General features: G+C 36.6%; 1 protein-coding gene across 4 annotated transcripts in view; it reads left to right on the top strand.

Annotated features, from left to right (window-relative positions):
- LOC135225818 (uncharacterized) overlaps nucleotides 1–25,781 on the top strand; it is a 160,694-nt gene that overhangs the window by 59,351 nt on the left and 75,562 nt on the right. The window contains exon 1 of one of the 4 annotated variants that reach the window (XM_064265344.1): nucleotides 4,347–5,640. The exons of 2 other annotated variants lie outside the window; for them this stretch is intronic. In XM_064265344.1, the coding sequence (XP_064121414.1) occupies nucleotide 5,640 (1 nt within the window). In that variant the 5' untranslated portion in view covers nucleotides 4,347–5,639. Of the gene's footprint in view, nucleotides 1–4,346; nucleotides 5,641–22,524; nucleotides 22,589–25,781 lie in introns of those variants that run through there. One more of the 4 variants, XM_064265340.1, reaches the window with a different exon arrangement.

The following is a 25,781-nucleotide window of genomic DNA, read 5'->3' as shown; positions in this document are numbered from 1 at the left end:
CTGTAAAGATTTCCAAGGATAAAGCAACAAAATGACAATAACCTAAAGCATAGATAAACTTCAGTGTTTGCATGATTAAATCCATGTACTACAACACTGAATATTGAAGTCGATAACTCCAACCTCTGAACACGTAAATATTCATTTCATATCCGATGTGTGCTTGAGCCCAGTGTTGCCAAAATATTCACATATCTGTAACTTCTGCTGAGAAAATTACATAACACATTTATTCCTTGGGCAGAAATGAGTAAAAACAGGCATATCAAATAGTGTTCTGCTGTGAACGGTAGTAGGTACCAAATTTAGTATTCAGTATATTCCATTACTGGCCGCCATCTTATCACCCCAAGCAGCCATTTACCCCAGTTTTGAAAAAGCACCTGTATTTTTTTTAGCCTAAACCAATATATTTTCAATTTCTGAAGTCGAAATTAGGGGACACTGAAATGTATACGGACCTAATTGCCAGGGACTGGATTATCACCGACTAACGAAGCCTTAAATTTAATCCATAGGTTCATAGAACATTTTCTACTCAAAATTACTTTTTCTTCCATTCCCCAAAATATTTGCATAAACTTGTGCTACACCCTGTATAAATATATATATAATATATATATCTATATATATATATATATATATATATATATATATATATATGTGTGTGTGTGTGTGTGTGTGTGTGTGTGTGTGTGTGTTTATAAATATACATATAATGCGTGTGTTTGTGTTTCTATAAATGCAGTGGCTTTTATAGACAGGTCGCAAATTAGACCTTCACTTGGTTATTTACTGAATTTCCTTAAATCTTCAGCCATTACGTGATATTTCTGGATAACTGGCCCTATCATTTCATGAAATAGGTGGAGATTTTTGAACAAAAATATATGTCATGGTTGTCTAGTACCAACTAGACAAGAGTTTTCACTAGTCGTTGTCATTTAATTCAACTCTTAATTAATAATTTATGTATTAAAAGTTTCTATGAAACATTTGTCTTTAAAAGTGATTATAGTATATGAGTACATACTGCAAATTTAAATAATGAACTCAGAAGCTATTCTGTCTAAATATTAAATCGTTTTGTTGTTTTGGATAGTGTTATAACAAGACTGATTTAATCTGCTAGACATTACTTTAACCTATATTATAGTTATATAGTTTTTAAATATAATTATTGTAATATCACTATGCGGCAACATGGCCTACAATATGAATGGATTGTATTTGTTTTCAGAATTCCTTTGTTTAAAACTCTTTTTCATACGGTGTCCACTTTCAGATTCAGCTTATATTCCTATATTCGAATGGTGAAAACTGTTTTAGGCAGCAATGATAAGATTTAATCGTAAAAATAAAGTGTACAATAGCGCCTTTCTTTTAATTACCTATAGAAGAGAAGATTTGGGAAAATCGAAAGATTGTTCTCTTTTTCAATACAGAAACACAGCAACATAACGTTACAAACATTGTTTCCTATATAGTCGGTTCCAACTCATCTCTCTAAGCACGGTTGACGTTACGTCTTCAGTAACATATTTGAATTTTTGTATCAGGACCCACTAAAACAGGTCGGCCAGACAAAGACGTCACACGGGCTCATTGCAGGCAGGACCTGATACTGGCTTGTTCTATAACAAATCGTTTGACCACCCTTCGTCTTTGCATCAATCGTTTTAGATTTGGATTAACTTGCTTTTTATGCTAGTTTATTAGTACCTAGTTATTTATCAGAGTCAGTTAATTTGTTAAAAAATACAGCCTTATACGTATGTCTCAATTGATAGCGAAACTAAGAACTCTCTGTGTTTATTTGCTCTAATCACTATCTTGACGTAAACTGTAATGAAGATTACTCAGAATACCTCAGAAATTCAGTAAATGAAAAGAAATTGGTCCTCAGTTAACCTATATATATTTACAAAAGTACAAATATTTAATTGTCCTTTTCAACCTGTGAATCATGGGACATGGCTCAACTTAAGCATTCGACTCTGGTGATTCATCATGAATCACTCGTCCGGCCGAAGAGTCTTATTAAGGCTTGTCCACACGAGCGGGCCTGATCGGCGTGCTCCGGGGTTGACGGACAAATTCTAACGGGCTTACCCGTGAATGTTGTCCACATGGGTGAGGCGATGGAGAGGTGGGCGTGCCCGACAATGCCAGTAGTGTGTGCAGTGTGGTACGATAAACATGGTGCCTACAGCAAAGAAGATATTGTGTAGCATGATAATTGCTTTGTGTGTGATGAAAAAGAAGAGAATATGGTGTAAAGAATAGCTCAGTAAAAGAAATGTATATGGTTAACATACGTCTGCCAGGGTGGAAGCTCAAGCCATCGGGCACCACCATGGTGATTTTGCTACAAGACTCATCGGGCAATTTGACGGTTTGCCCGTCAAGTGTGCCCGTTAGAGGGGGAGGTCCGCCGATCAGGCCCGGTCGTGTGGACAGGCCTTTAGTGGGCTCTTGTTGATATATACATAAACCGTCACACGTTTTATAAATCATAAACATGCCAACTTGTATCGATAATATACTTTTACAAGCACAAGAAAAGCGAGCAGATATCAAAGTCTACTCATTTCAAATACAAACGAACAATAGGCTTGCATTGCATGGGTATGAAATCATACGTCAGTTAACAGGGAAATTTACCTTTAATGTTGTTCACCCCCCGAGACACAAAACATTGATAAGCGAACGATAGACCTATGACAGATATTTGATTTTACTGGCCCAATTTTAAGCTCGCTTTTGTTCCACATTAGTCAAAATTACTTGCTTATTGTAGTCTTCATTTAATGATTCTATCTAAGTGTCGTTCCAGCGCCTTCAGTAAAAAAAGAAAAAAGCTTTTTATTTAAATATTTCATGCTGTATATAAGTCAACAAAAGATAGCGGAAACTCAATATTTGGGAAAATACTCCTGAAAGTTCAAAGCCAAAGAGCTATTTTAACGATCTGTATGTTTAAGAAAAACATGTAAATATTGTTGCCTATTGTTCCAAATACCTGGTTCTTACACTGACCTTACTACATCCAGATACCTGAACTTTCATTACAAAGTTCGACTCTTCAACAGTGAACCCTTAAAAGAATTATCAGCAATGTGAGGTATCAAAATATAAAAAACAATTGTGAGGTATTAATATAATCACTGAAGAACAACATTTTTATCACAATATTGTATTCAAAAGTTTTTCCTACCATGGTGGTCAATAGACGAAACTCTGCTGTAAAAACTTTAAATACACAAAATATTATTTGTAATTATAAATTTATCATCAAAATTCATAATTTTACTTTAAAGGGAATTTAGATGGGAATTTAGATATTACTCGAAAACACAAAACTTAAGTAATGCTTGAATTTAGATAAGCAACAAAATCAAATCATCAAAATGTTATGTGAAAGAAAATTAAGCATCTTAAGAAAACTTAAGAGAATGTAAAAAGAAATGTAAATGTATTAATCTCAAAAAGGATTTTAAAAATCAATTTACTTTGCAAATTAAATAAACTTCAAGTTTCAACCATCGTTAAAAGTCTTGTAAAAATTACAATACCTTTCACAAGCTTTCACTTATAAATGGTTACAGCTGCATTTCACTAAAAACACTTTTCCGGTAGAGTGCCTATCAGAAAAGTTTGAGTCTGTATAGATTTCACAACTAAAAACAATTTATTTTACTCTAAAAATTCTACTAATTGGATCTGAGAGAGAGAAAAAGGAGATAATACTATTACTGTCACAGGAACGGTTTTCAGTCTTTCGGTAATCAACGATTTCTATTTCAGGCCAAAAGCAAGCCAACATAGGTCATTCTAGCAAAGCAGGATGACGTCATTATCGAGGCAAACGTTTCTGACTAAAAGATAGGGGATATGTGATCAGTGTTGAAATGACGTAATACTCATGCGGTTTTGTCCAGTACTTTTCCCAATGTAGGACACATTCAAACATAGTGTAATGTTATACAAGTGCTTTGGTGCAATCATCCGACTGAGTTTTGATCGAGAAATGTTACAGAATAAAGAGCGCGTGACTTCCCCGACCTCGCCTGTTGACGTTACTTATCGCTGAATCCTAACAAAAGTGAGTGAGATGACATCTCCAGATTTACATGGTGGCTTTATGACAAAATCTCTGAGCTACGTTACCAAAAGTTATTGATTCTAAATATTCTAAATTACGCTGTAGGGAAATCTAACATGGCAGAAAAGACATTTATACATAATTACCATTATCACAGAATACATGATAATTAGGACATTAAATACGATGACACTTTTGAAAAGAATACTTTACATATTTTACTAATAAATATCATGACAATGAGCAAAAAAGAAATGGTATTGCACAATGAAAACCGAGAGGATAGAAAAAAATAATTGTCGAAACCATAGGAAGAATGGAAAATAATGAAGCTCGAGAGGAAAGGACATACCATAGAAATCAGAGTGAGAATGGAATAACACAAAAATAAAAGAGGAAATGACATTGTAGAGAAAGCAAAGAGGATTGAAATAATAAGGGAGTCAGAGAAGAAATAGCATAGCACAGAAAACAGAATAGAAAACAAGAACGCCCAAGAGGAAATGGCATTGAAAGAGACATGAGAGAGAGAACAGATAAACATGGAAGCCAAAGAGGATATGGCATAGCATAGAAACCAGAGAGAGAATGGAATAACACAGAAGCCCAAGTGGAATTATCGTTGCAGAGAAACCAGAGAGAATGGAAAGCAAGTAAGCCCCAGAGGCAATAGAAATAGACCCCAGAGAGAGACTGAAATAACAGAATCCCAAAAGGAAATGAGGTATCACAGCAACCAGACAGCGAGAATGGAAAACAAAAAGCCCTAGAGGAAATAGCGTGGTAAAGAAAACAAAGAGAGAATGGACAGCAAGGAGGCGCAAGAGGAAGTAAATATCACATAAAAGAGACGAATTGATCAACATAGGCGTAGAAGAGGATATCGTAGCACAGGAACCAGATTCGAATAACGCACAAGCCCAAGAGAAGATGTTAACGCACAGGAACCAGAGACAGAATGAAATAACACGGGAGTATTAGAGGAAATAACATAAGACAAAGGGATAAATCCAGAAGAACGAGAGGAAATGCCTAATATGGATGAAAGAGAGGGAACTGAATAAAACGAAGATAGTATAAATAACTTTGCAGGTGAGCTGAATGGATTATGACGCTATCCCATAAGTAAGGGGAATAGAACGGAAAACCTTGGAAGTCGAAGTGGAAATGTAGTAATGCATAGATCCGAGAGAGAATGGCAATGTATGGAATATGGAATATTGTGGATTTTGAAGGAGGAAAAAGGATGCTAATTGTGATGCTCAGTAGATGGGATAATACAACGCGAAGATATAATACAGTGAATGCTAAAATGGACGGTGTTGGGTACTAAGTCCACAGGCGTGCATTATACACCAAGTTCTTTCTTTCTCTCTCTCTCTCTCTCTCTCTCTCTCTCTCTCTCTCTCTCTCTCTCTCTCTTTCTATCGAGAGTGCAATACCTTATAATCAGTCTCAATTGTTCTGTCCTGAGAGAAGGAAAGTGTGTTCTCCTCGCTGAAGTGTCCAGAAAGAAAACCGCTTGGGTCTTGCAAGTAAGAAAAAGCATGCTGTGATAGTTTATCCCATCCGCTCCCACTGGACCCACCGCCACCCCCCCTCTCTCCCTCTCTGCGATTGTTTTTAGAAGCCTATCGAAATTTTCTACCCAACTGCAATATGCATTAAAGGTACTAACATTTTATAGCTGTGTAAATTTTGTAATTGAAAAAATGCCAAGATATTTACTGTAAACAATTCAACTGATAATTGCACGGCTTTGAGAATTTATTATAAATTTCTTTTGCGCATAATGCCAGCCATAAGATGATTTTTGTATAACTTACTCTTTTTAAGAATACTAAATGTTGTAAATTTGTCACCAGATTTTACGACAGAATGATCTTTAAAAAACCGTTGATTATTACAAGTTGTCTCATTTAGCACTGTTCTCAGAATAAATATACAGTAAGGTCTGATTTTACTTATTATCTTTTCGGAATCCATGTTGTTCTTCACCTAACTGAGGTTCAATAACACGCTTTGCTCTCTTTTCTGAGAGTCTCTCAAGCAGTTTGGTTGCTTGACATGTAAGGGTTAGGCTATACCTCCATAATTCTTACTCTCCTGAATCGCGTCTATCTTTATAAATATAGACCAGTTTTGTGTATTATTGGATAATAAATAATTTAATATAATATTTAAAATTAGTAAATCAATCAATGACCACAACTGGTTTCTTTTCAAATTCATAAGGATAAACTAGACCTATCTTCTCACATACTAAATCATTATAGTGCTACAAATACTTAGAATCCTTAACCTTCACGAGGACAGCTGTCCTTACAATTAGTAGGAATGAAAGTGCATCGAAATTTTGATTTTAGGTTAAGCCCTTGTGTAATGTCGTATAAAATGTTTGTTAAAAGTGAACTACCACTCGATTTTGCATTATTATATGATAGAGATCAAAAGAAATTAGGATGGGAAGTTTTTTGCAACAGTTAACTGTCGAAAAAAAATGATCTAATCGAAGATGGCCGCCATAAAATAATAAAATATTATTTTTGACATAATTACTGGAACCAGAGTAGATAAAAACATGCTTAAAAGGTTGCCTTATTGTTCTTTTACATGAGGAATCTGTTTTTGCATTCTAGAGATCAAAATGATTAGATAAAATTTAGATGGAATCCATATACGTGCAAAAAACCATTGTGGTTGGATAGGTTTTTGTACTATAGACTGTAATGTATATCAAGCACTAGATGCATTACATTTTGCTACTTAATTTCGTTACTTTTTTTCTATCTTCGTAAGAACCCTGAAGGACCATGAAGTAGAGGAGCCATTTTGAAGAAACAAAATGTATAGGTAAAAAAACATTGATCACCCTATGGTAGATCCTCCACCAAAAAATAGTTCTACAATAGATTTTGAACTTTACTTCACATGCCAAACGAAAGGGCCATAGGACTATATAAAAAGCTATATTAAAAGCGGATCAATTCAAGCCACTGGCAAACTGATCATAACATCCACTGAACGTTGTAGGTATGGTGAATCCGAATTTGAGTCCCTAAACAGTCGACCACAAGGTGACTCAGCCAATGAACTGGTATTTCTTATCATAAAACTGCTACAAACATGTACCTCATGAACTTTCTGTCGAAAGTGCAAGAGGTAGATTTGATAAAGGATCAATTTCAGGAGATAGTACAACTGCAGTAAGAAGAAGAGAGGACGACCATCCACCTGTGATTCAATAGTGTCTACATGTTGTACAGTTTTCCAGAGGAATTTCCGAGAACATTTCTACCAAAAACACAAATGTGTATTCTGCCAAGAAGATACAGAGTAAACTTTATAACGTATGGGGGCTCAGTTAAAGACATTGGTCTAGAAACAAGTAATGAAATACTACACGTCAGGTTAAGCAATCTTGTGTGCTCGTCTGATCCATTACAAGCAGTTGTTGAGGATATGAAAAATCATTTGCCACGTCTAGTTAAGGCTAAAAAAGATATTCAGAAAGCTAAGCAACCCAAAATAGGTACTGTTAAATTTGGTCAGCTCTTATCAGTCCTTCAGATCCTTGACATGGCTGAAACTAAACTATATAGTGACAGTAAGGAATATGAATATGAATGATGTTCACCAAATGTACATCCAGCTGCTTCAGAAGAATGAGCACCCAATAACAGAAAATCCTCGATACAAGCCCTATCTTAAACAACAGATCCTAGATAATATCAAAGATGTTCATTTCAGAAGATTTCTAGATAAAACTAAACCTGAGCTGATTCTTTAACTCTGAAAGTGCTTTTGAAAGCAGCCACGATACTAAGAAAGGATATTGCAACCTAATGTCCATGGAAGTTTCATAGAGTATTTACTAATTATGAACCACCTACATTGCTCAATAACTTTTGAAAGTATACTGTTCATGGTATAGGAAGAATCAAATCTACAGTCAGAGAGAAATATGTCGACAAAAATGCAAATGTACTGGCACAACACTTGTGGGGGCTTACAGATCTGATAGACAGGTGTCATTCAAAACCAAGAATAATCATGGAGCTTTTAGATAACACTCTGAGGCTCAACTCAGTATTGGCCTAGAAGAACAAATTGGACAATGAATGTTTGTGGAGTTTGTAACTGAATTACCTGGCAGAAGGATGAACTTGTGTGTGAGACAGAATGAAAAAAAAGCTCAAAACATTCAATACCGCAAATGTCACGATAGAAGTGAATTCAGACAGAAAGCTAGTGAAGATGAAAGAGTGTGGACTACTGCAGCGACTCGTTGTCATCTCAAAAAGTCTACTACAACTTGGTCTGAAGGAATGCATTGGCATTTATGAATGTGTCATAGTTTCACGATTGCTATTTGCATTAGGTGGAGCAATCTTATTAGCATATTACAGAGCAAAGTTACTCCACCATCTTGAGCTGCTAGCTAATAATGAACAGTTGATCACTCACATTCCAGCCAAAGGATCATCCACAACTGATACATCTGACAATGAAAATGTTCAAGAGATGGAAGCAGCAGAAGTTAGTTATGCCCAAGACATACTAGAAAGTGATGGCGCCTTGCTAAAGTATAAAGTTATCATTATCGATGGCATGGTCCTTGTGAATGCAATATTTTGCTCAAGTATTTCTTGACCATCTCAGCAACATGGCCACCAATTTTGATGAAGTGAGGTTAGTATTCGAAAGGTATCTTACACTTCCCTCAAAGAACAAATGAGAAAACGAACGAAGGGAATATCAACATATTACTATGTGAGGGACATTACTTTAACCCATAATATTTCTTGAAGGATGTACTTTCAAATATCAAGACAAAAGCAGAAATTACGAGTTACATATCTGCAAAGTGTATAGATCATAGCAAGAAGCAAATAAGCTAATTGAAGAAGTTCTTGATTAAATCAGGGGCAGAAACTAATGGTAACACTAATATTCCAACCACCCATCTCACACACAGCCACGAAGAAGTAGACTCCTTACTCCTGCTGTATGCTATTTCAGTTGACAAAAATGCAGAGGTTGTCATTGCTTTTCCAGACACTGTTGTTTTCCTTCTCATGGTCCAAATGTAACCGAACTTACCCAGTGATATACGCTTCTTTACAGAGAAAGGAAACATTAAGAGAAAAATACTGGTCAAACCAATTTTTGAAAAGTTAGGAGAAAGACACGCTTCATCGCCCTGAGGCTTTCATTCTCTAATAGGACCGACCATGTCTGGACGGTTTGCTGGGAGAACCAAAGAGTGATGCTTCAAAGTGTTCTTGGTGCGTGATGATGACATAATTAATGCTTTAGAATCTTTAGGGTACCAAGACTTGGAGCAAGAAGTATACGGCCGGTAAGAAAACACAGCTAATCAGTAAGTCACCACCTCGAAAAGACGGAAAACCTAATTGAATCTTGGGAATTCTCTGCATAAGTTACAAATGAAAAATTTTTTTTAATAAGGCATTTTAAGGTTCTCTGTTATAGCTAATAGTCACAAATTGCCCTTCTTATAGGTACGGATAACTCTAAAGGCAGCAAGAAGTAGCAAACAAAGCAGCCACTTACCACTGAAGTTTGGACAGAAGTCAAGTCTTGTGCTGAACGAGCCTCCTTTTTAGATTTCGGAAGATGATGGTTGATAAAATTCCTTTTTGAATCTTTTGGGTTGAAAATTTAAGTTTTATGCATTCAAAGCTATAAAAAAATTCAAGTGTTTAGGTGTAGGAGCCTAGATGCTCATCCTAATTTATAGATTTTTAAGTGATCAAAGATAAAGTTGTTGCCAGTGTTCTTCAAGTGAATTAACATCAGCCATGTCTACTGGTGAACAGTATGATGTTCTTGGACCTATATTGCTTTCACTCTTTGCAAATGGCATGATTGTTGGTATGAGAAAGTATGTATATTAATTGTTTGCAACAGTTTCACGTTGGACGAGGGGATTTCGCGCTCGGCTACTAATCCAGTGGTCCAAAGTTCGATTCTCGGCGCGGCCAACGCGGAACCAGAGGAATTTATTTCTGGTAATAGAAATTAATTTTTCGTTATAATGTGGTTTGGATCCCACAATAAGCTGTAGGTCCCCTTGCTAGGTTACTAATTGGTTCCTAGACACGTAAAAATATCTAATCCTTCGGGCTAGCCCTAGGAGAGCTGATAATCAGCTCAGTGGTCTGGTAAAACTAAGATATAATTACCTTAATTGTTTGCAATGTGCAGACTATTACTGTCCTTAAGCCACTTCCGCCATACCCAAAATTATGGAACTGTTGTTCTTACGACCTGGAATAGATCGGAAAGTGATGCAGTCACGGGAGTGTGTACCTGGATCCCAGATTACTGAGAACATTGATTACCTGTTTTCAGAAAGGAAACTTAAATCTTTCAGAAGGTTACATATACCCTTCCTGTATGTATTGAAAACTCCACAAACATGTCTGATGAAATTTTTCCAGTTTACTTTAAGAATTGTTGGACTGAAAAAAATTTGTCAAATGCACTATTTTTGCAATTAAATAAGAAAGGCAGTCAGGGATCTAATATAAGCAAGAATTGAAGAAGAACAAGATAATAATAATAATGATAATAATAATACTGTTAAAAAGGATGGCAGAATTAAGCGAGTTGATTTTATATATTGTTTTTTCTATTTTCCTTACAATTCGCTTCTCAGGCTCAGCGATGTTTCTGAGTAACTGACCAATATTCATATTGGGAATTTTCAAAAATCATAAATGCTGAAGGTAATCTTTTATTGGAACAGGATATCAGGTCCAGGTCAAGCAGGGGTCGTCGTCAGTGCTGGTATTATTCCGTAGGCGTAGTTCAGTTCGGGGCCGGGTTCGTCTTCGGTTTAAGGGCTGGTATTGGTGCTGGTATAGCTGGTATATCTGGTATTACGTAACGTTTCGACCTTCTCGCAGGTCATCCTCGGACGAGTCGTTTGAAGAGACTGTAGCAAGAAAGTCTGTGGGGCGGTATTTATAGCGGCTCGGACCTAGAGTTGCATTCTCATTGGTCGGGCCGGTCTTGGACGAAGGCGAGATCCACGAACAAATAGTACATATAAATTTTTCACTTCTGCACCCGTATTTTATCACCCATCGTAGATGGGTAAGTTTGCTAGCAATAATAACAATAATAATAATAATAATAATAATAATAATAATAATAATAATAATAATAATAATAATAATAATAATAGATACCCTAATCCAGACTGTAAGGATTGTATCTGAGGACATCAGGATGGAGTTTGGAATAGAAAAAAATGCGCCTTAGTCAACATACAAAAAGGCAAAGTAACGAGAACTGAAGGGATAAAGCTACCAGATGGGAGCAACATCAAACACATAGATGAGACAGGATACAAATACCTGGGAATAATGGAAGGAGGAGATATAAAACACCAAGAGATGAAGGACACGATCAGGAAAGAATATATGCAGAGACTCAAGGCGATACTCAAGTCAAAACTCAACGCCGGAAATATGATAAAAGCCATAAACACATGGGCAGTGCCAGTAATCAGATACAGCGCAGGAATAGTGGAATGGACAAAGGCAGAACTCCGCAGCATAGATCAGAAAACCAGGAAACATATGACAATACACAAAGCACTACACCCAAGAGCAAATACGGACAGACTATACATAACACGAAAGGAAGGAGGGAGAGGACTACTAAGTATAGAGGACTGCGTCAACATCGAAAACAGAGCACTGGGGCAATATCTGAAAACCAGTGAAGACGAGTGGCTAAAGAGTGCATGGGAAGAAGGACTAATAAAAGCAGACGAAGACCCAGAAATATACAGAGACAGGAGAAAGACAGAAAGAACAGAGGACTGGCACAACAAACCAATGCATGGACAATACATGAGACAGACTAAAGAACTAGCCAGCGATGACAATTGGCAATGGCTACAGAGGGGAGAGCTAAAGAAGGAAACTGAAGGAATGATAACAGCGGCACAAGATCAGGCCCTAAGAACCAGATATGTTCAAAGTACGATAGACGGAAATAACATCTCTCCCATATGTAGGAAGTGCAATACGAAAAGTGAAACCATAAACCACATAGCAAGTGAATGCCCGGCACTTGCACAGAACCAGTACAAAAAGAGGCATGATTCAGTAGCAAAAGCCCTCCACTGGAGCCTGTGCAAGAAACATCAGCTACCTTGCAGTAATAAGTGGTACGAGCACCAACCTGAAGGAGTGATAGAAAACTATCAGGCAAAGATCCTCTGGGACTATGGTATCAGAACGGATAGGGTGATACGTGCAAACAGACCAGACGTGACGTTGATTGACAAGGTCAAGAAGAAAGTATCACTCATTGATGTCGCAATACCATGGGACACCAGAGTTGAAGAGAAAGAGAGGGAAAAATTGGATAAGTATCAAGATCTGAAAATAGAAATAAGAAGGATATGGGATATGCCAGTGGAAATCGTACCCATAATCATAGGAGCACTAGGCACGATCCCAAGATCCCTGAAAAGGAATCTAGAAAAACTAGAGGCCGAAGTAGCTCCAGGACTCATGCAGAAGAGTGTGATCCTAGAAACGGCACACATAGTAAGAAGAGTGATGGACTCCTAAGGAGGCAGGATGCAACCCGGAACCCCACACTATAAATACCACCCAGTCGAATTGGAGGACTGTGATAGAGCAAAAAAAAAAAAAAAAAAAAAAAAAAAAAAAATAATAATAATAATAATAATATACACAAGAGCTTTCAAATGATGGAATTTGAAAATAAATATAATCTAAAAAATAATGATGGTGATAAATAAAGGAAAATTACAAAGGTAATAAAGTAATTTTGACAACTTGTTAACTGGGGCAATCCATCCGACTTTCAGAGGTTTTTGAAAGAATTGTTATCTATATCTCTGACGTATCTACAATGCTAAAGGCAAATTTGATTTATGTGAATTTAAGTCAGGCGCACTTGAATCCATACGATCTATACTGACAGAGTGTGGGATCAATTTATTTGGTGGTTTTTACAGGTGTGAAGTATATACTTTCAATAGTGGAAGTAGGTGCTACAGTACGATATATATTTTTTAGAATTTGCCTTTCATCAGGGTCTCATAGTTTAATACAACTGGAACTTTTATCTTCAAAATTGTCAAAGTTACTGAAGGTCAAATCTCTGGGAAGATTTTTGAATTGAATTTATTAGAAATCATTATTCATATCGATAATAGCAATCAACGAATAAAAATATCTTGCGTCATGTGCATTAAACATAAGTCCAAGAGATATGAACAAAAGTTTATAAGCCATTAATTCGTTTTTATTTCTTGATTTCTTATTATTTATTTATTTATTTATTTTTGTCCGAATGGAGAGCAACTTTTATGGGGTTGTAAGTGATAATTGCTGTTTTGCAGTGTGGAGGAGCTAACGAGGTGAACTTTAAAGCCACTGTTTAACCACTGCGATCCTTTTGCGCTTAAAAGTATGAGATTAAGAAAAAAAGATTAGTATGAGAAACAGCATTATAACTACATTGAGAACAAAATCATAAAGATAAATCTTTATGATTTTCTAAAACGTGTAAAATGCTAAACTTCCAGATATAACACTGAAGGTCGTCCAGCGGAAGTTATGTTGTTAGACCTTCAGATGTGTCGTGAAGCTTCTGCTGCAAGTGATCTGAATTACTTGCTGTGTACAAGTGTCAACGGAGACGTGAGGAAACCAAATCTCCTAGAAGGTGGCGATATGCCTATGTATTTTGCTACAGAGACAATGGTGTTGACACTACCGGAGGAAGTTCCAGAAATGTCATACACAGGCTTTGGAACTCTTATGAACGTCTTCAAGGCAATAGCTTTAGAAAAGCTCAAAACTAATCCCCTGTGTAAACCTCGCTTCCTGTCAATTTTTGACGAGTTTATGGAAACAGGTGTCATTTCATGATTTTTTTTTTTTTTTTTTTTTTGTAAATCAGATCTAATCCCATCAATGAATGATTCACTGAAGACATGACATGCCAAATCTTTTTAATTATTATACTGCAAGATTTTTGCAAATATATTCAATTAATTTTTCTAAACCAGACAATATACAGATGAAATTGATATCTGCTAAGTGCCAACATTCTTAGGTTTTCCGTTACAGTTTAATCAGAGTAAGCTAACTTATTCTCCTGTGCAGTTATTATCTGTTTCTGTTCCTTCTGCCTCTGCTAAGTATATTCTAGATTTGTAACGTTCAAACACTTCTAGTAATACTTCCTATTTATAATAAGTTACCGAGACAGTGTTTAATTACTAAATGACACTTTCCACATTGTCACTTTTTACATTTTAACAAAATTTACTTTCAACTTACCTATCCTCTTTTCTCTTTATGCTTCAGAATTTGGTCCTTAAACTATCACATGATTTACCCAAAAGTAAAAGAATTTTTCAGCAACTCCAAAAACGTTAAATTCCGAAAACTCGTTTTCTTAAGATGTTTTACAACATGAAATATTTGTCAACATTACACTGCTTGTGATATGAATTCCACTGACATTTCTCCACAATCCTCACCTCTAAACAGTAACGCAGTCTGCGATGCCATCTTCACTCCAAACAGTAAATTAGCAAAGGCTGCATGCAAGCACCACTATGGTAATTAACAGCTAACAAAGGCCCATGATCTCTTTGGCAATCATGTTACAGAGTAACAAAATAGACAATGTATGGGGAAATGGTGAAACGACTAAAATATATGCGTTCGAACTTGCAACATTCCAGTAATTAATTGTAGTTAATTTCCAAAATACTACCTCCGTTTTATACCCTTGCTGTATATATATATATATATATATATATATATATATATATATATATATATATATATATATATATATATATATATTTGTGTGTGTGTGTGTGTGTGTGTGTGTGTGTGTGTGTGTGTGTGTGTGTGTGTGTGTGTGTGAGAGTCAAGGTGTGGAATTAGCCATTTTCCCTGAACGCTGAAACTTTTAGTAAACTCTCAAAATGAAGGTTGCATTTGGTCATTTGCTGAATTTCATTAAATCTTTAGCTATTACGTGAAATTTCTGACTGAAAAGTTTGCGCTGATTTCTCATAATATAGGTGGAGATTTTTAGGAGAAAATATTTCATGGTTTCCTAGTACATAACTGACTCTGAGTTTTTACTATTTGTTGGAATTTACTTCAACTTCCAGCAATTTGTATTAGAATTTTCAAGGAAACATTTTTCTTTAAAAGTGATTATAGTATGTGAGTACATATTACAAATTTGAATATTGAACTCAGAAGTTATCTTTTCTAAATATTAAATCGTCGTGTTGTCTTTTATAGTTTTATATCAAGACTGATTTCTTGTTATTAACAGAAAACCCATATATTTGGAAATATAAAAGGACTTACTCTGCTAAAAACTACAAAAACTACATGTCATCTAAAAAAAACACTGCGGCTAGGGGGAAATTGTCAGAATTAGGCAATGGTTTCCATAACAAAATTAAGATGTCTTATAGTTTTTGCATTTTGATAGACTGAAGGGGCTTATATTCTCAAATCCTTGCATAAGTATTCAAGATTAAATTGGTGTCTTGATATGCATTAAATTTTTTAAGGTATATATTGAATTTCAATCTAAAAACTGTGATTTAAATTATATATATAATATATATATATATATATATATATATATATATATATACATATATATATATTCTTCTTTCCCACCATTATTCTTACATTAAGGGGTGAGTTGCCTGATGCGCCTTCTCCACTGCCTTCTATGAAAGGCATCATCCTCTGCCAAACCTCTTCTCTCCATATCTTTCTTCACTTTATCTTGGCATGTAATTCTCTGTCTCCCCCTCGATCTTCCTCCTCTAACAGGTTCCTCTTAATCCCTTTTCATTTCCTCCCTGTCATCCATCCTCAACACAAGCCCATACCATCTCAATCAGAACTTTTTTATCACCTCTGTAATCCTCTTCTTATTTGGTCATTTTCCAATATCTCAAGCAGTGAAATTTCCATAATCTACCTAAGCGTTTTCATCTCTGTTCTCTCAAGCTTTACTTCCCCTTTTTTTCTTAGAGCTCATGTTTCCAATCCATATGCTAACACTGGTATTACCACTGTGCTGTAGATCTAATCACATATTACTCCAGCTACCTCTGTCCACTTTGCCCTATGCAGCTTTTATCCTACTGCTAACTTCAGCCTCACATCCTCCCTTTGGCTTAAAATAGATTGTAAGTATTTAAAATTTTCCACCTGTTCTATAATTGAGCCTCTTCTTTCTTGTAATACTGTTCTGTCTATCTTCTTTACTGCTCACCAAAACCTCTGTTTTATTCACATTCTTTCCTAAGCCATCCCTCTCTAAAGACTTCTGCCATTCTCCAACCCTTTTCTGTAGGTCTTCCTCATTGTCAGCAGTAATTACCAGATCAACAATGTACAATAACTATCACAGCTCTTCATTCCTGATCTCTTCACTTCACATATCTGTGAGCTTCACAAACAAAAAGCGGCTTAATGCTAATCCTTGGCATAATGCAACCCTAGTTTAAAAGTTTTTTGTTTCCCCCAACTATTGTTATTACTCTTGTGCTTGTTCTCTGATTACCATCTTGGCCATCCTGACCAACTTTCCAGGGACTTTCCTCTTCCTCAAAAACCAAAACAGCACTACTCTTGGAATTCTATGATATGCTTTCTCTAGGTCTATAAATCCACAATAGAGCTCCTGGTTTTTATCTAGCGTCTTTTTCTGTAATTGTCGTACTATGAAGATGCTACCACAATCCATAACATCTGCCTTCTGCTTGTATACATATACCATTAGACTCTCCTCCCAATCGCTTGGCATTACTTCCTCTTCCCATATCTCTTTTAATAAATCCAACATCCATTTCTTCCCCTCTGTACTTAGTAATTTGATCATTTCAATTTGGAACTCTGATGGACCTGGTGCTTTACAATTCTCCATCACTGGTTCCTCTACCCTCTGTGCCTCCCCCATATCCTCTCTTTTATTTTCATCCCTATGCAATTTACGTATTTCCATCTCACTCCTTGATGATATGCAATTTACCAAAATCATGTCTCTATCTTTTCATTAAGTTTGAAATCTTATAGATATCCTTTTCTCCTTCTTTTATTCCTAGTCTTTCATTAAACTACTCCGCCGCACTTCCAATAGCCATACCTACCCTCCTTGTATCTCTTTCATCTTCTCTGCACTGTTCCTCTGGACTCTATGTATGCCTTACCTTCTAGTCTTTTACTTTTAAATGATTCTTGCACCTCTCCATTCGACCACCACTTTTCTCCTCTCGACACTCCATATCCACTGATTCTTCCCACCAGTTCCTCCACTTCCCCCACGCATATTTCTCTTATTTCTGCCCAACTATTTTCCACTCTGTTACCCTGTCCAAATTTTACGTTCTTCCTCCCCAGCCATTTCTCTCTCATAGTCCTCATAAATTGCTCCTCCTTTTCTCCTTTAAGGTACCAAATCTTAATTCTAGATCACCTCTTTCTCTTCTTGGGTATTCTACCTCTCATTTTAAAATCCATCACCACCAACCTATGTTGTTTAACACACTTTCCTCCCAAGATCCCTTTGCAGTTCGTCACGTTGCTTTTGTCGACTCATCTAACCAGGATGTAATCTGTTTGGCTTTGGACTCCTCCACTTTCATAAGTTATCAAGTACTTATTCTACTTCTGAAACCATGTGTTCATACATGCCAATTAAAACTTGAGCCATCTCCGATATATAATCCACATGTTAATTTGCACTTCCAAACCCATGACCTCAGTGTACCTCCTCATACTCATCTCTTTTCTTTCCTATCCTGCAATTTATATCAGTCCCTATCATTAATTTATCATTCTCTCTTACTGTTTCAATGAAAGCCTCAAACTCTTGTCTAAATAATTCTTTCTTGTGCTCTTGGCACTCCACCTGAGGAGCGTATGCTTATGTTATAATTACAACTTTGTCCCCTATTATTATTATTGGAATCTTTAAAAGCCTATCATTTACTCTCTTTACTTCTACCACTTTTTCCTTATAACAGTTACTTTTAACTTCATTTCTTCACTCTCATGACCTGCTGTAATAGAGCTTATACCCTTTTCCTATCTCTCTACTTCCACTTCCTTTCCACCTAGTTTCCTCCACACACACACACACACAAGAAATCTCTCCTCCTCTCAATCACATCTACTATCTCCCTCAGTCTTCCTGTTAGAGTACCAACGTTCCAAGTACCTGCATTTATCTTCCACTCTTTAACTAACTTCTTTCAGTATATAGATGCAGGTGTTGGTTGTGTGGTTTGCTTTAAATCCGAATTGGTTGCCAGCGGTGTGTAGAAAGGGGAGAATTCTCACCAGAAGAAATGGCTCAAGTACCTTTGACGCAATCATAGTGATTGTAATTGGGCGATAATTGCCAGGGTCAGCTGCATCCTTTAGTTTGTTTTTGATTAATGGTATTCAGTGAACCAGAAGTAGGGAGTCTGGAAGAAACTGGTGAATTATGCATGAATTGAATGGGGCGGCTAGCAAAATGTAGATTATTGGGAGGCAGAATTTGAGAGCTGTAGGAAGACCATGGCAGCCAGGCAATTTATTATTATATAGGTTGTTTATGGCATTGATGATGTTACCTGGCATAATACGATCTGCAAAAAGGTATGAATAAGGAGGTTATCTACATCCCCTTCAGGAGTCTTGATCGTTTATGCAATTCAGGATATTGCTGAAGTGATCGCCCTGTATAGTTGCCATAGCCTCATCACCGACTGCTTCCCCTACTCTCTGTGACAGCTTTTTAGTTTTAGTATTTAGGGATTGAGTGTCTCTTCAAAGACAAGGATAACACCGGATTCTAAATTTCTAGACATTTTATTGGCTCTTAGTTGCTTTTCATTTAATAGGAAGTACCTAAGAGCAAGTTTGAATGTGCTATCGCCTGTCTTAATAACAATGCAAAGTGTCCTTCCCTCAGGCTACCATTTTGCCTCCACAGCAAAAACATTTCTCGTGAATATGAATAAAGATTTTTAACCAAGTTATTCTAGCCATGCATATTATGAGAATTACTTTGACTAAATCTAAAGGTAGCCCTGCCAGAAGCAAGCATTGCAGAAATTATGTTCGAATAGAATTCATTCAGATCTCTACTGTGGTGGTCCTTTTTACATTTTGTATTAGTATAAAGTAAGGAGTCTGCGGGTTGAATATATTGACCACAATCTGGTTTCCATGGTCACCCTAGAGTATCTGGTTTTCTGTTGGTTTTTAAAATCCCAGTTTACAGCTGGTGGGTGTTCAGTTAGGGGGTTCACAGCAGGGAGGGATGGGGTACTGAATGATACCTGTAAAAGGATGTGATCAGAACCTGTTGCAAGACCGTAGCAAATGTTGCAAGTCACAATGGAATCATGAAGTTGTGGAGATGTGAAGCAGTGGTCCAACTAGGAGGTTGTAAATGGGTCCATTCTATTTTGTACATAAGAATATGAGGAAGGAGGGAGGAGCATTACATCGCTAATTGGTACAGCATGATTTTCACAGAAGCGAAAAAGTTCGTTATAAAATTGTGTTGTGGGTGAGACTTAAGGTCAGCAGGAGAGTCGTGGATAATACTGTGTAACTCACCTAGGATCATGCAGTATTGCTCAAAGTTATTGTTATATTTCCAGGGTATATAAACATTAATAATAATAATAATAATAATAATAATAATAATAATAATAATAATAATAATAATAATAATAATAATAATAATAATAATAATAATAACCTTTATTTCAGCTCAGGGCCATATACATAGAATATGCAAAATACAGACAGTAACATACACAATCTAGATACATGAGACAGCATGTTAAGAAAATGAATAATCGGCACTTATCCACAAAATAGCTGAGGTAGCATAAAAGACAGTAATCATAATACTGGTAATAACTAGTAATATTAGTGAGGAAAAATGCATTGAGAGTTATAACAGTTAGTGCACATATTATATAACTTAAATTTCAACTAGAGACCTTAGGTGGTTACAGTAGTCAGGTCCAGAGGGCTAAATACGAAAATTGAATATAAAAAAACTTTAACTTCATATTATTCACAGTAATAAAGAAATAGTAAAATATCAGCAATAAAAATCAAATAATAATGTAATGAATCTGAACTGCAGATCACATCTTGCCAATGCAGAGATTAAGTCCTTTAGGGGACAAAGGCCTCATTTTCCCATCTTTCCCACAATTCAAATCTTCTTGTTTCACTCTTAGGATGCTTTGTATGAGCGAGTTGCTGCTGTTTCTAACTCCGGTTACCAGACTGGACATTGTTCTCCTTACAATGATTTTTAAATTGCCCAGTTGGTTTTCCATGAACATCTGTGTGGTGGAGTGGTAGCGGGGAGTGTTTGTGAGGCATCTCAAAATGTCATTGTGCACAACAGTGATATGTCTCATGGTCTCTCGGGTATAGTTCGTCCAGAGGGAACACCCATAGATACTGTAGCAGTACGAGTGGAAGAGCAGCAGTTCCACGTTTCAGTGACAGAAGGCAAACCTCCTTACAATCATGTTGCCAGTTGCATATAGTTTACGACGCCTCTGTTTAATGTCTGCTGTATCTTTTAGGTCGTCGGTGATAATGTGACCCAAATACGGAAATTCGTGCACAAATTCCAGCCGATGGTTTTTGAGGAATATTTGTGGTTCTGCAATATGCTTAAGCAATCTTGGGATCAGCGACATGCACTTGGTCTTGGTTTCATTGTAAAATATGTAAAATTCTTCTGCATATTGGTGGCAAGTGTCGATGAGTCGTTGGAGACCTTGCACTGATGGGGAAATCAGAACCATATCGTTGGCGTAACAGAGGTTGTTTATAGTTGTTTCATTGATTCATTGACAGTGCATCCAATTGGGAGTGAGTTCAGTTTGACATTCAAGGCATCTTTGTACGCATTAAACAAGTATGGACAGAGAATGCCCCCCTGCCGAAGCCCATTTCGGGAGCTGAAGGTGTACGATAATACGTTCCCCATTTGACACAGAATTGCTGTGTGGAGAACCAGCAATGTAAAATGCCAATTAGATATAGGGGTATGCCTCTTTTATGCAGCAACAGGAAGAGCTTCAGGTATTTTATTCTGTCAAATGCTTTTTCACATCCACAAATCAAAGGAAAACAGGAGTAGCTGATGATAGGCAGTAGTTCAGCAATTCTTTCAGTATGTAGATGCAGGTGTTGGTTGAGTGGTTTGCTTTAAACCTGAACTGGTTGTCAGTGGTGTGTAGAGAGGGGAGAAGTTTCACTAGAAGAACCGACTCAAGTATCTTCGATGCGATCGTTGTGATTGCAATCGGCCAGTAGTGGCTCAGTGATCTATCACTCCTGTAGGTCATCACATTTACCATACTGTCTAATGATTAGTGCCACAGGAAAGAAAGGCCCCCTTTCGGGTAACCAGCTAATATCTGGTCTGAAACTTACATCGATGAAGTCCACATAGCTCTGAAGTCTACAAGTACTGATTGCCAAGGTCATGTGACGAGAGAAGTGTTTCTTGCAGGGCAATGATGGCTTTGAATTTTTTGCAGAACATGTTTAGGAGAGGAATGTTCTGTTTGAGGCCAAAAATATTCCAAGAGATTATATCTAATGCATCCATGGTAACTCACGAAGATGATAGATGAAGGAGTTGATCAACTGGGTAGATGAGGGTTAGCCAGCTGTGGTGGGCAGTCACTCGTCATGGGAGGTTGGCTTATACTTGCGGTTGAAGGCAGGCCTACACCTACACCCCTGTTTGGGGTGTCAGTAGTTCCCCAGCGGGGTGTTGGTCCCGGGTTATGTTATATCTTGAGACTTATATTAAGACCGAAATTTTCACCTTTAAGAACATCGAGGTATTGAAATAGGCAGCTAATCCTGTTAGCCACTTTATGTTTAATTTTGCATGGGAGTTCGTGGAAGATGAGTGGGTCGGAGCCCGTGAGAAACTTGACTCTCTATACCAGGGGTGACCAGACTTTTGGAAGCCGAGAACTACTCTAAAGAATTAAACTCTTTTATGATCTACCATACTACATAATCACATATTACATGGGAAAAAATTTCAAATAGCGCCATAGTACGATATAACATGAGTACAATTGCCTCTTTTATATATATATATATATATATATATATATATATATATATATATATATATATATATATATATCTAATAAAAGGAGCCCATAAAAACACCAAAATATAGAGAGAAAAGTACTATATTTCAGATACTGCTGTCTCTCTCTGCAATCAAACCCCTTCCCTCTATCACACAAGAAAGAATCACCAGTACGAAAAACGACATCTTCGTGCTACGCAGAGTGATATATGGAACTCAGTCTAATCTTCGCCTCCTCACTACGGACCACATATACAGGTATCTAGATTTCAATCTGTTTCCGCAACTTGCTGCCTATAATAGCGTGACTCATTGCAACAGACTTTTACGCAAGTTAAATAACCTAATAGACAATAGCGCATGGAATAATCTTGAGCAACAAGACAAAGTTTTAAATTTATCTAACACCCCCCTTACTGTAAATCAACATTTAGTTTTAAATTTAGGCTTATCCTTTGCCCTTATGCCAGACCACTTCATAGTGGCTTTTGCTAAATTCATATCTGACAAAAACTATAGCCGTGAAGAGATATGTTTAAAAGGAGTGTTACTAAATGCCTTAACTGACCTTCATAAGAAATATCCTGTTCCCCGCAGATTCATGATAGCTATCCACTCGCTAAAAAAGTTAAATGTTATAATAAGTAGATCCGACAAAGACGGCAAAATCGTAATATGGACAAAGACTTCTACCTCGACAAAATCAACCAGCTCCTTAGCGGCACAAACACTTACGAAAAACTGACGAAAAATCCCCTCCAAAACATTCCCACAGAATTTTTTCGGAAAGTAAGATTAATTGGCCAAGACAAAAAGAATATTGAACTATTAGAGAAATTTAAAGTAATTAATCCTAAATTACCCTACTTTTATGGCCTTCCCAAAACTCACAAAGACAATCTTCCATTCAGACCCATCGTTTCATGCGCCGGAGCTTTCAATTACAAAATTTCTAAATGGTTAGCTGGCCTCCTTTCCCCTTTTTTAGGCACTTTTTCTCCCAGTCACATTAAACATTCAGAGGATTTTTGTCACAAATTCAGAGAAGCACATATACCACTTCACAACATAAAACTTTTAAGCCTTGACGTAGACTCCCTATTCACAAAAGTACCAGTACAGGAAGTTCTTCAGTTTTTAAGGGAAAAATTATCCCCCTATTCAGATAATTTCCCATTGGCGCTTGACAAAAAAATAGTTAGTTGAATTATGTGCACCTAATAACGTATTTTCATTCGGGGAATCATTCTACAAGCAAAAATTCGGATGAAGTATGGGTAGTCCTTTAAGTCCTGTTTTAGCCAATCTGTACATGGAATACTTTGAAACTACAGTAATAAATGCTGTGGATGAGATATGTGGATGATATCCTAACATTTTGGGATAATAGGTGGGGCAATTTTAATGAATTCCTCTCAAAATTAAATGCATTAGTGCCCAGCATCAAATTTAAAGTTGAATGGGAAACAGACAACAAAATTCCTTTTCTTGATGTTTTAATAATCAGAGACACGACAGTTCTCACTTTCATACATTCACTACTTTAGCTATCACGACATTACTATCAAGATAGGTGTAGCTAGCAACCTATTCTTAAGAGCCTTACGAATTTGCTCCCCAGAATTCCTGGAAAAAGAATTTGAACTAATTCGCAAGCAACTTTCGTCTTTAAAGTATCCTGACCATATAATTGAGAAAGCAATTCACAAAGCAAATGTAATTTTCTACCGACCCCCTAAAGACAAGACCAGAGACACACCCAACAATAAAATAAAAATTCCTCACCTGGAGACGATTAAGAGAGTAACCCACACCCTTGGAAAATCTAACCCTTTTGCATTTACCTACCCAAATACCTTAGCCAAATCCCTGATTAACGTCCAACAAAACAACAAAAGACATCTCCCAAGGACACTGGGGTCTATGAGATCCCATGCCAGGACTGTGACCAATCTTACATCGGATTTACAGGTAAATCACTTCCCCAGAGATTAATACAATAAAAACGGTCAGTTAGGTATGGAGTACGGACAACAGAACTCGGCTATTTTCAACCATATAAATGAACATAACCATAGAATAAACTGGAATTTGTCACATGTAATTTATAGCAGCAACTGCCGTACAAGAGTCAAAGATGGAATCGGCCTTAATAAAAGAGAAGCAGGTAATGAACATCTCAAAAGGAGCGTGGATTTCAGATATGATCGACGAGGTTTTCATCCAACCAACGCTTAAGAAGATTAAAGGCAGATTATCAGCGGGGGGGTGACCTAAATTGGCTTACTTGTGGACGGATCTCTTGGTATAAAATACCACCTTTTCTGTAACTTTTCTCATTCATATACCTGAAGAGAGAGACAACAGTCTCTGAAATATAGTACTTTTCTCTCTATATTTTGGTGTTTTTATGGGTTTCCTATTATTAGATGGAATTCTGTTGTTACAGAAACATTTTTACCAGTCATATATATATATATATATATATATATATATATATATATATATATATATATATATATATATATTTTAGGGCTGTTGCCTTGTATAATAAGGCGCCCTATGAGGTAATGTTAGACTTGCGATAATCTTCCGCTAAGTCGGTTGGTATTGCACTTCAATATTCAATGGAGTGTCTTGGGTTTGTAGATCACTTTACGAAGTCGGTATTATCTTTCTTGGTTATTACGACGATGTGTTAAACTTATGATGATTCGGTGATTAGGTGAGGATCTAGTAGAAACCACGAAGTACAAAAATACTTATATTCTCTGAATTTACATGGTGAAGATCAGGTATGATTGTACAAGTCTTCTAATGACGATAGCTTGATCGCTTCTGCCAATGATGATGGCTAATTCTATTCTCTCTACATGATAAAGCTTAGGTAAAGAGGTACAGGTCTTCTAATGACGATAGCTAACTCTCTTCTGCCTGTACTACCATCTCCGATACCAGTCATAAAGGAACAGACAGTAGCTCGAACATATGAACATACAATCAGATGACATAGTTACATACGAACACACAATCAAATGAGACACGCTACAGATCACGTAGGCCGTTTGATAGGTCGCGGTAGTTTTGTCTCAAGCAGGGGACTTGGACTAAAGTTTATAAACAATTGAATGACTACATGACGGGCTATGTTATCTTAGCCTACTTTTATTGTATACGTCATCTTTAGCGTCTCTAGTCTGATCACATTCCTGCAAGCAATCTGGTTGACCTCTTTAGGTTTTTAGGCTTTTATATATATGGACTAAACATCCATATTTTTATTATGTAAACACTTACATAATATATTATATATAATATATATATATATCTATATATATATATATATATATATGTATATATATATATGCTTGTGCTTTTGTTTGTTTATATAAGGTTGTGGGGGAATGGCGATCGACCAAGTGGCCCTGTGGGATCGACTGTTTGGCCACCT

This window comes from Macrobrachium nipponense, chromosome 13, assembly GCF_015104395.2.
Source record: "Macrobrachium nipponense isolate FS-2020 chromosome 13, ASM1510439v2, whole genome shotgun sequence".
In the NCBI taxonomy this organism is placed as follows: Eukaryota; Metazoa; Arthropoda; class Malacostraca; order Decapoda; family Palaemonidae; genus Macrobrachium; species Macrobrachium nipponense.
Note: the sequence above shows the minus strand (reverse complement) of the source record. Positions and strands in the feature narration are given on the sequence as shown.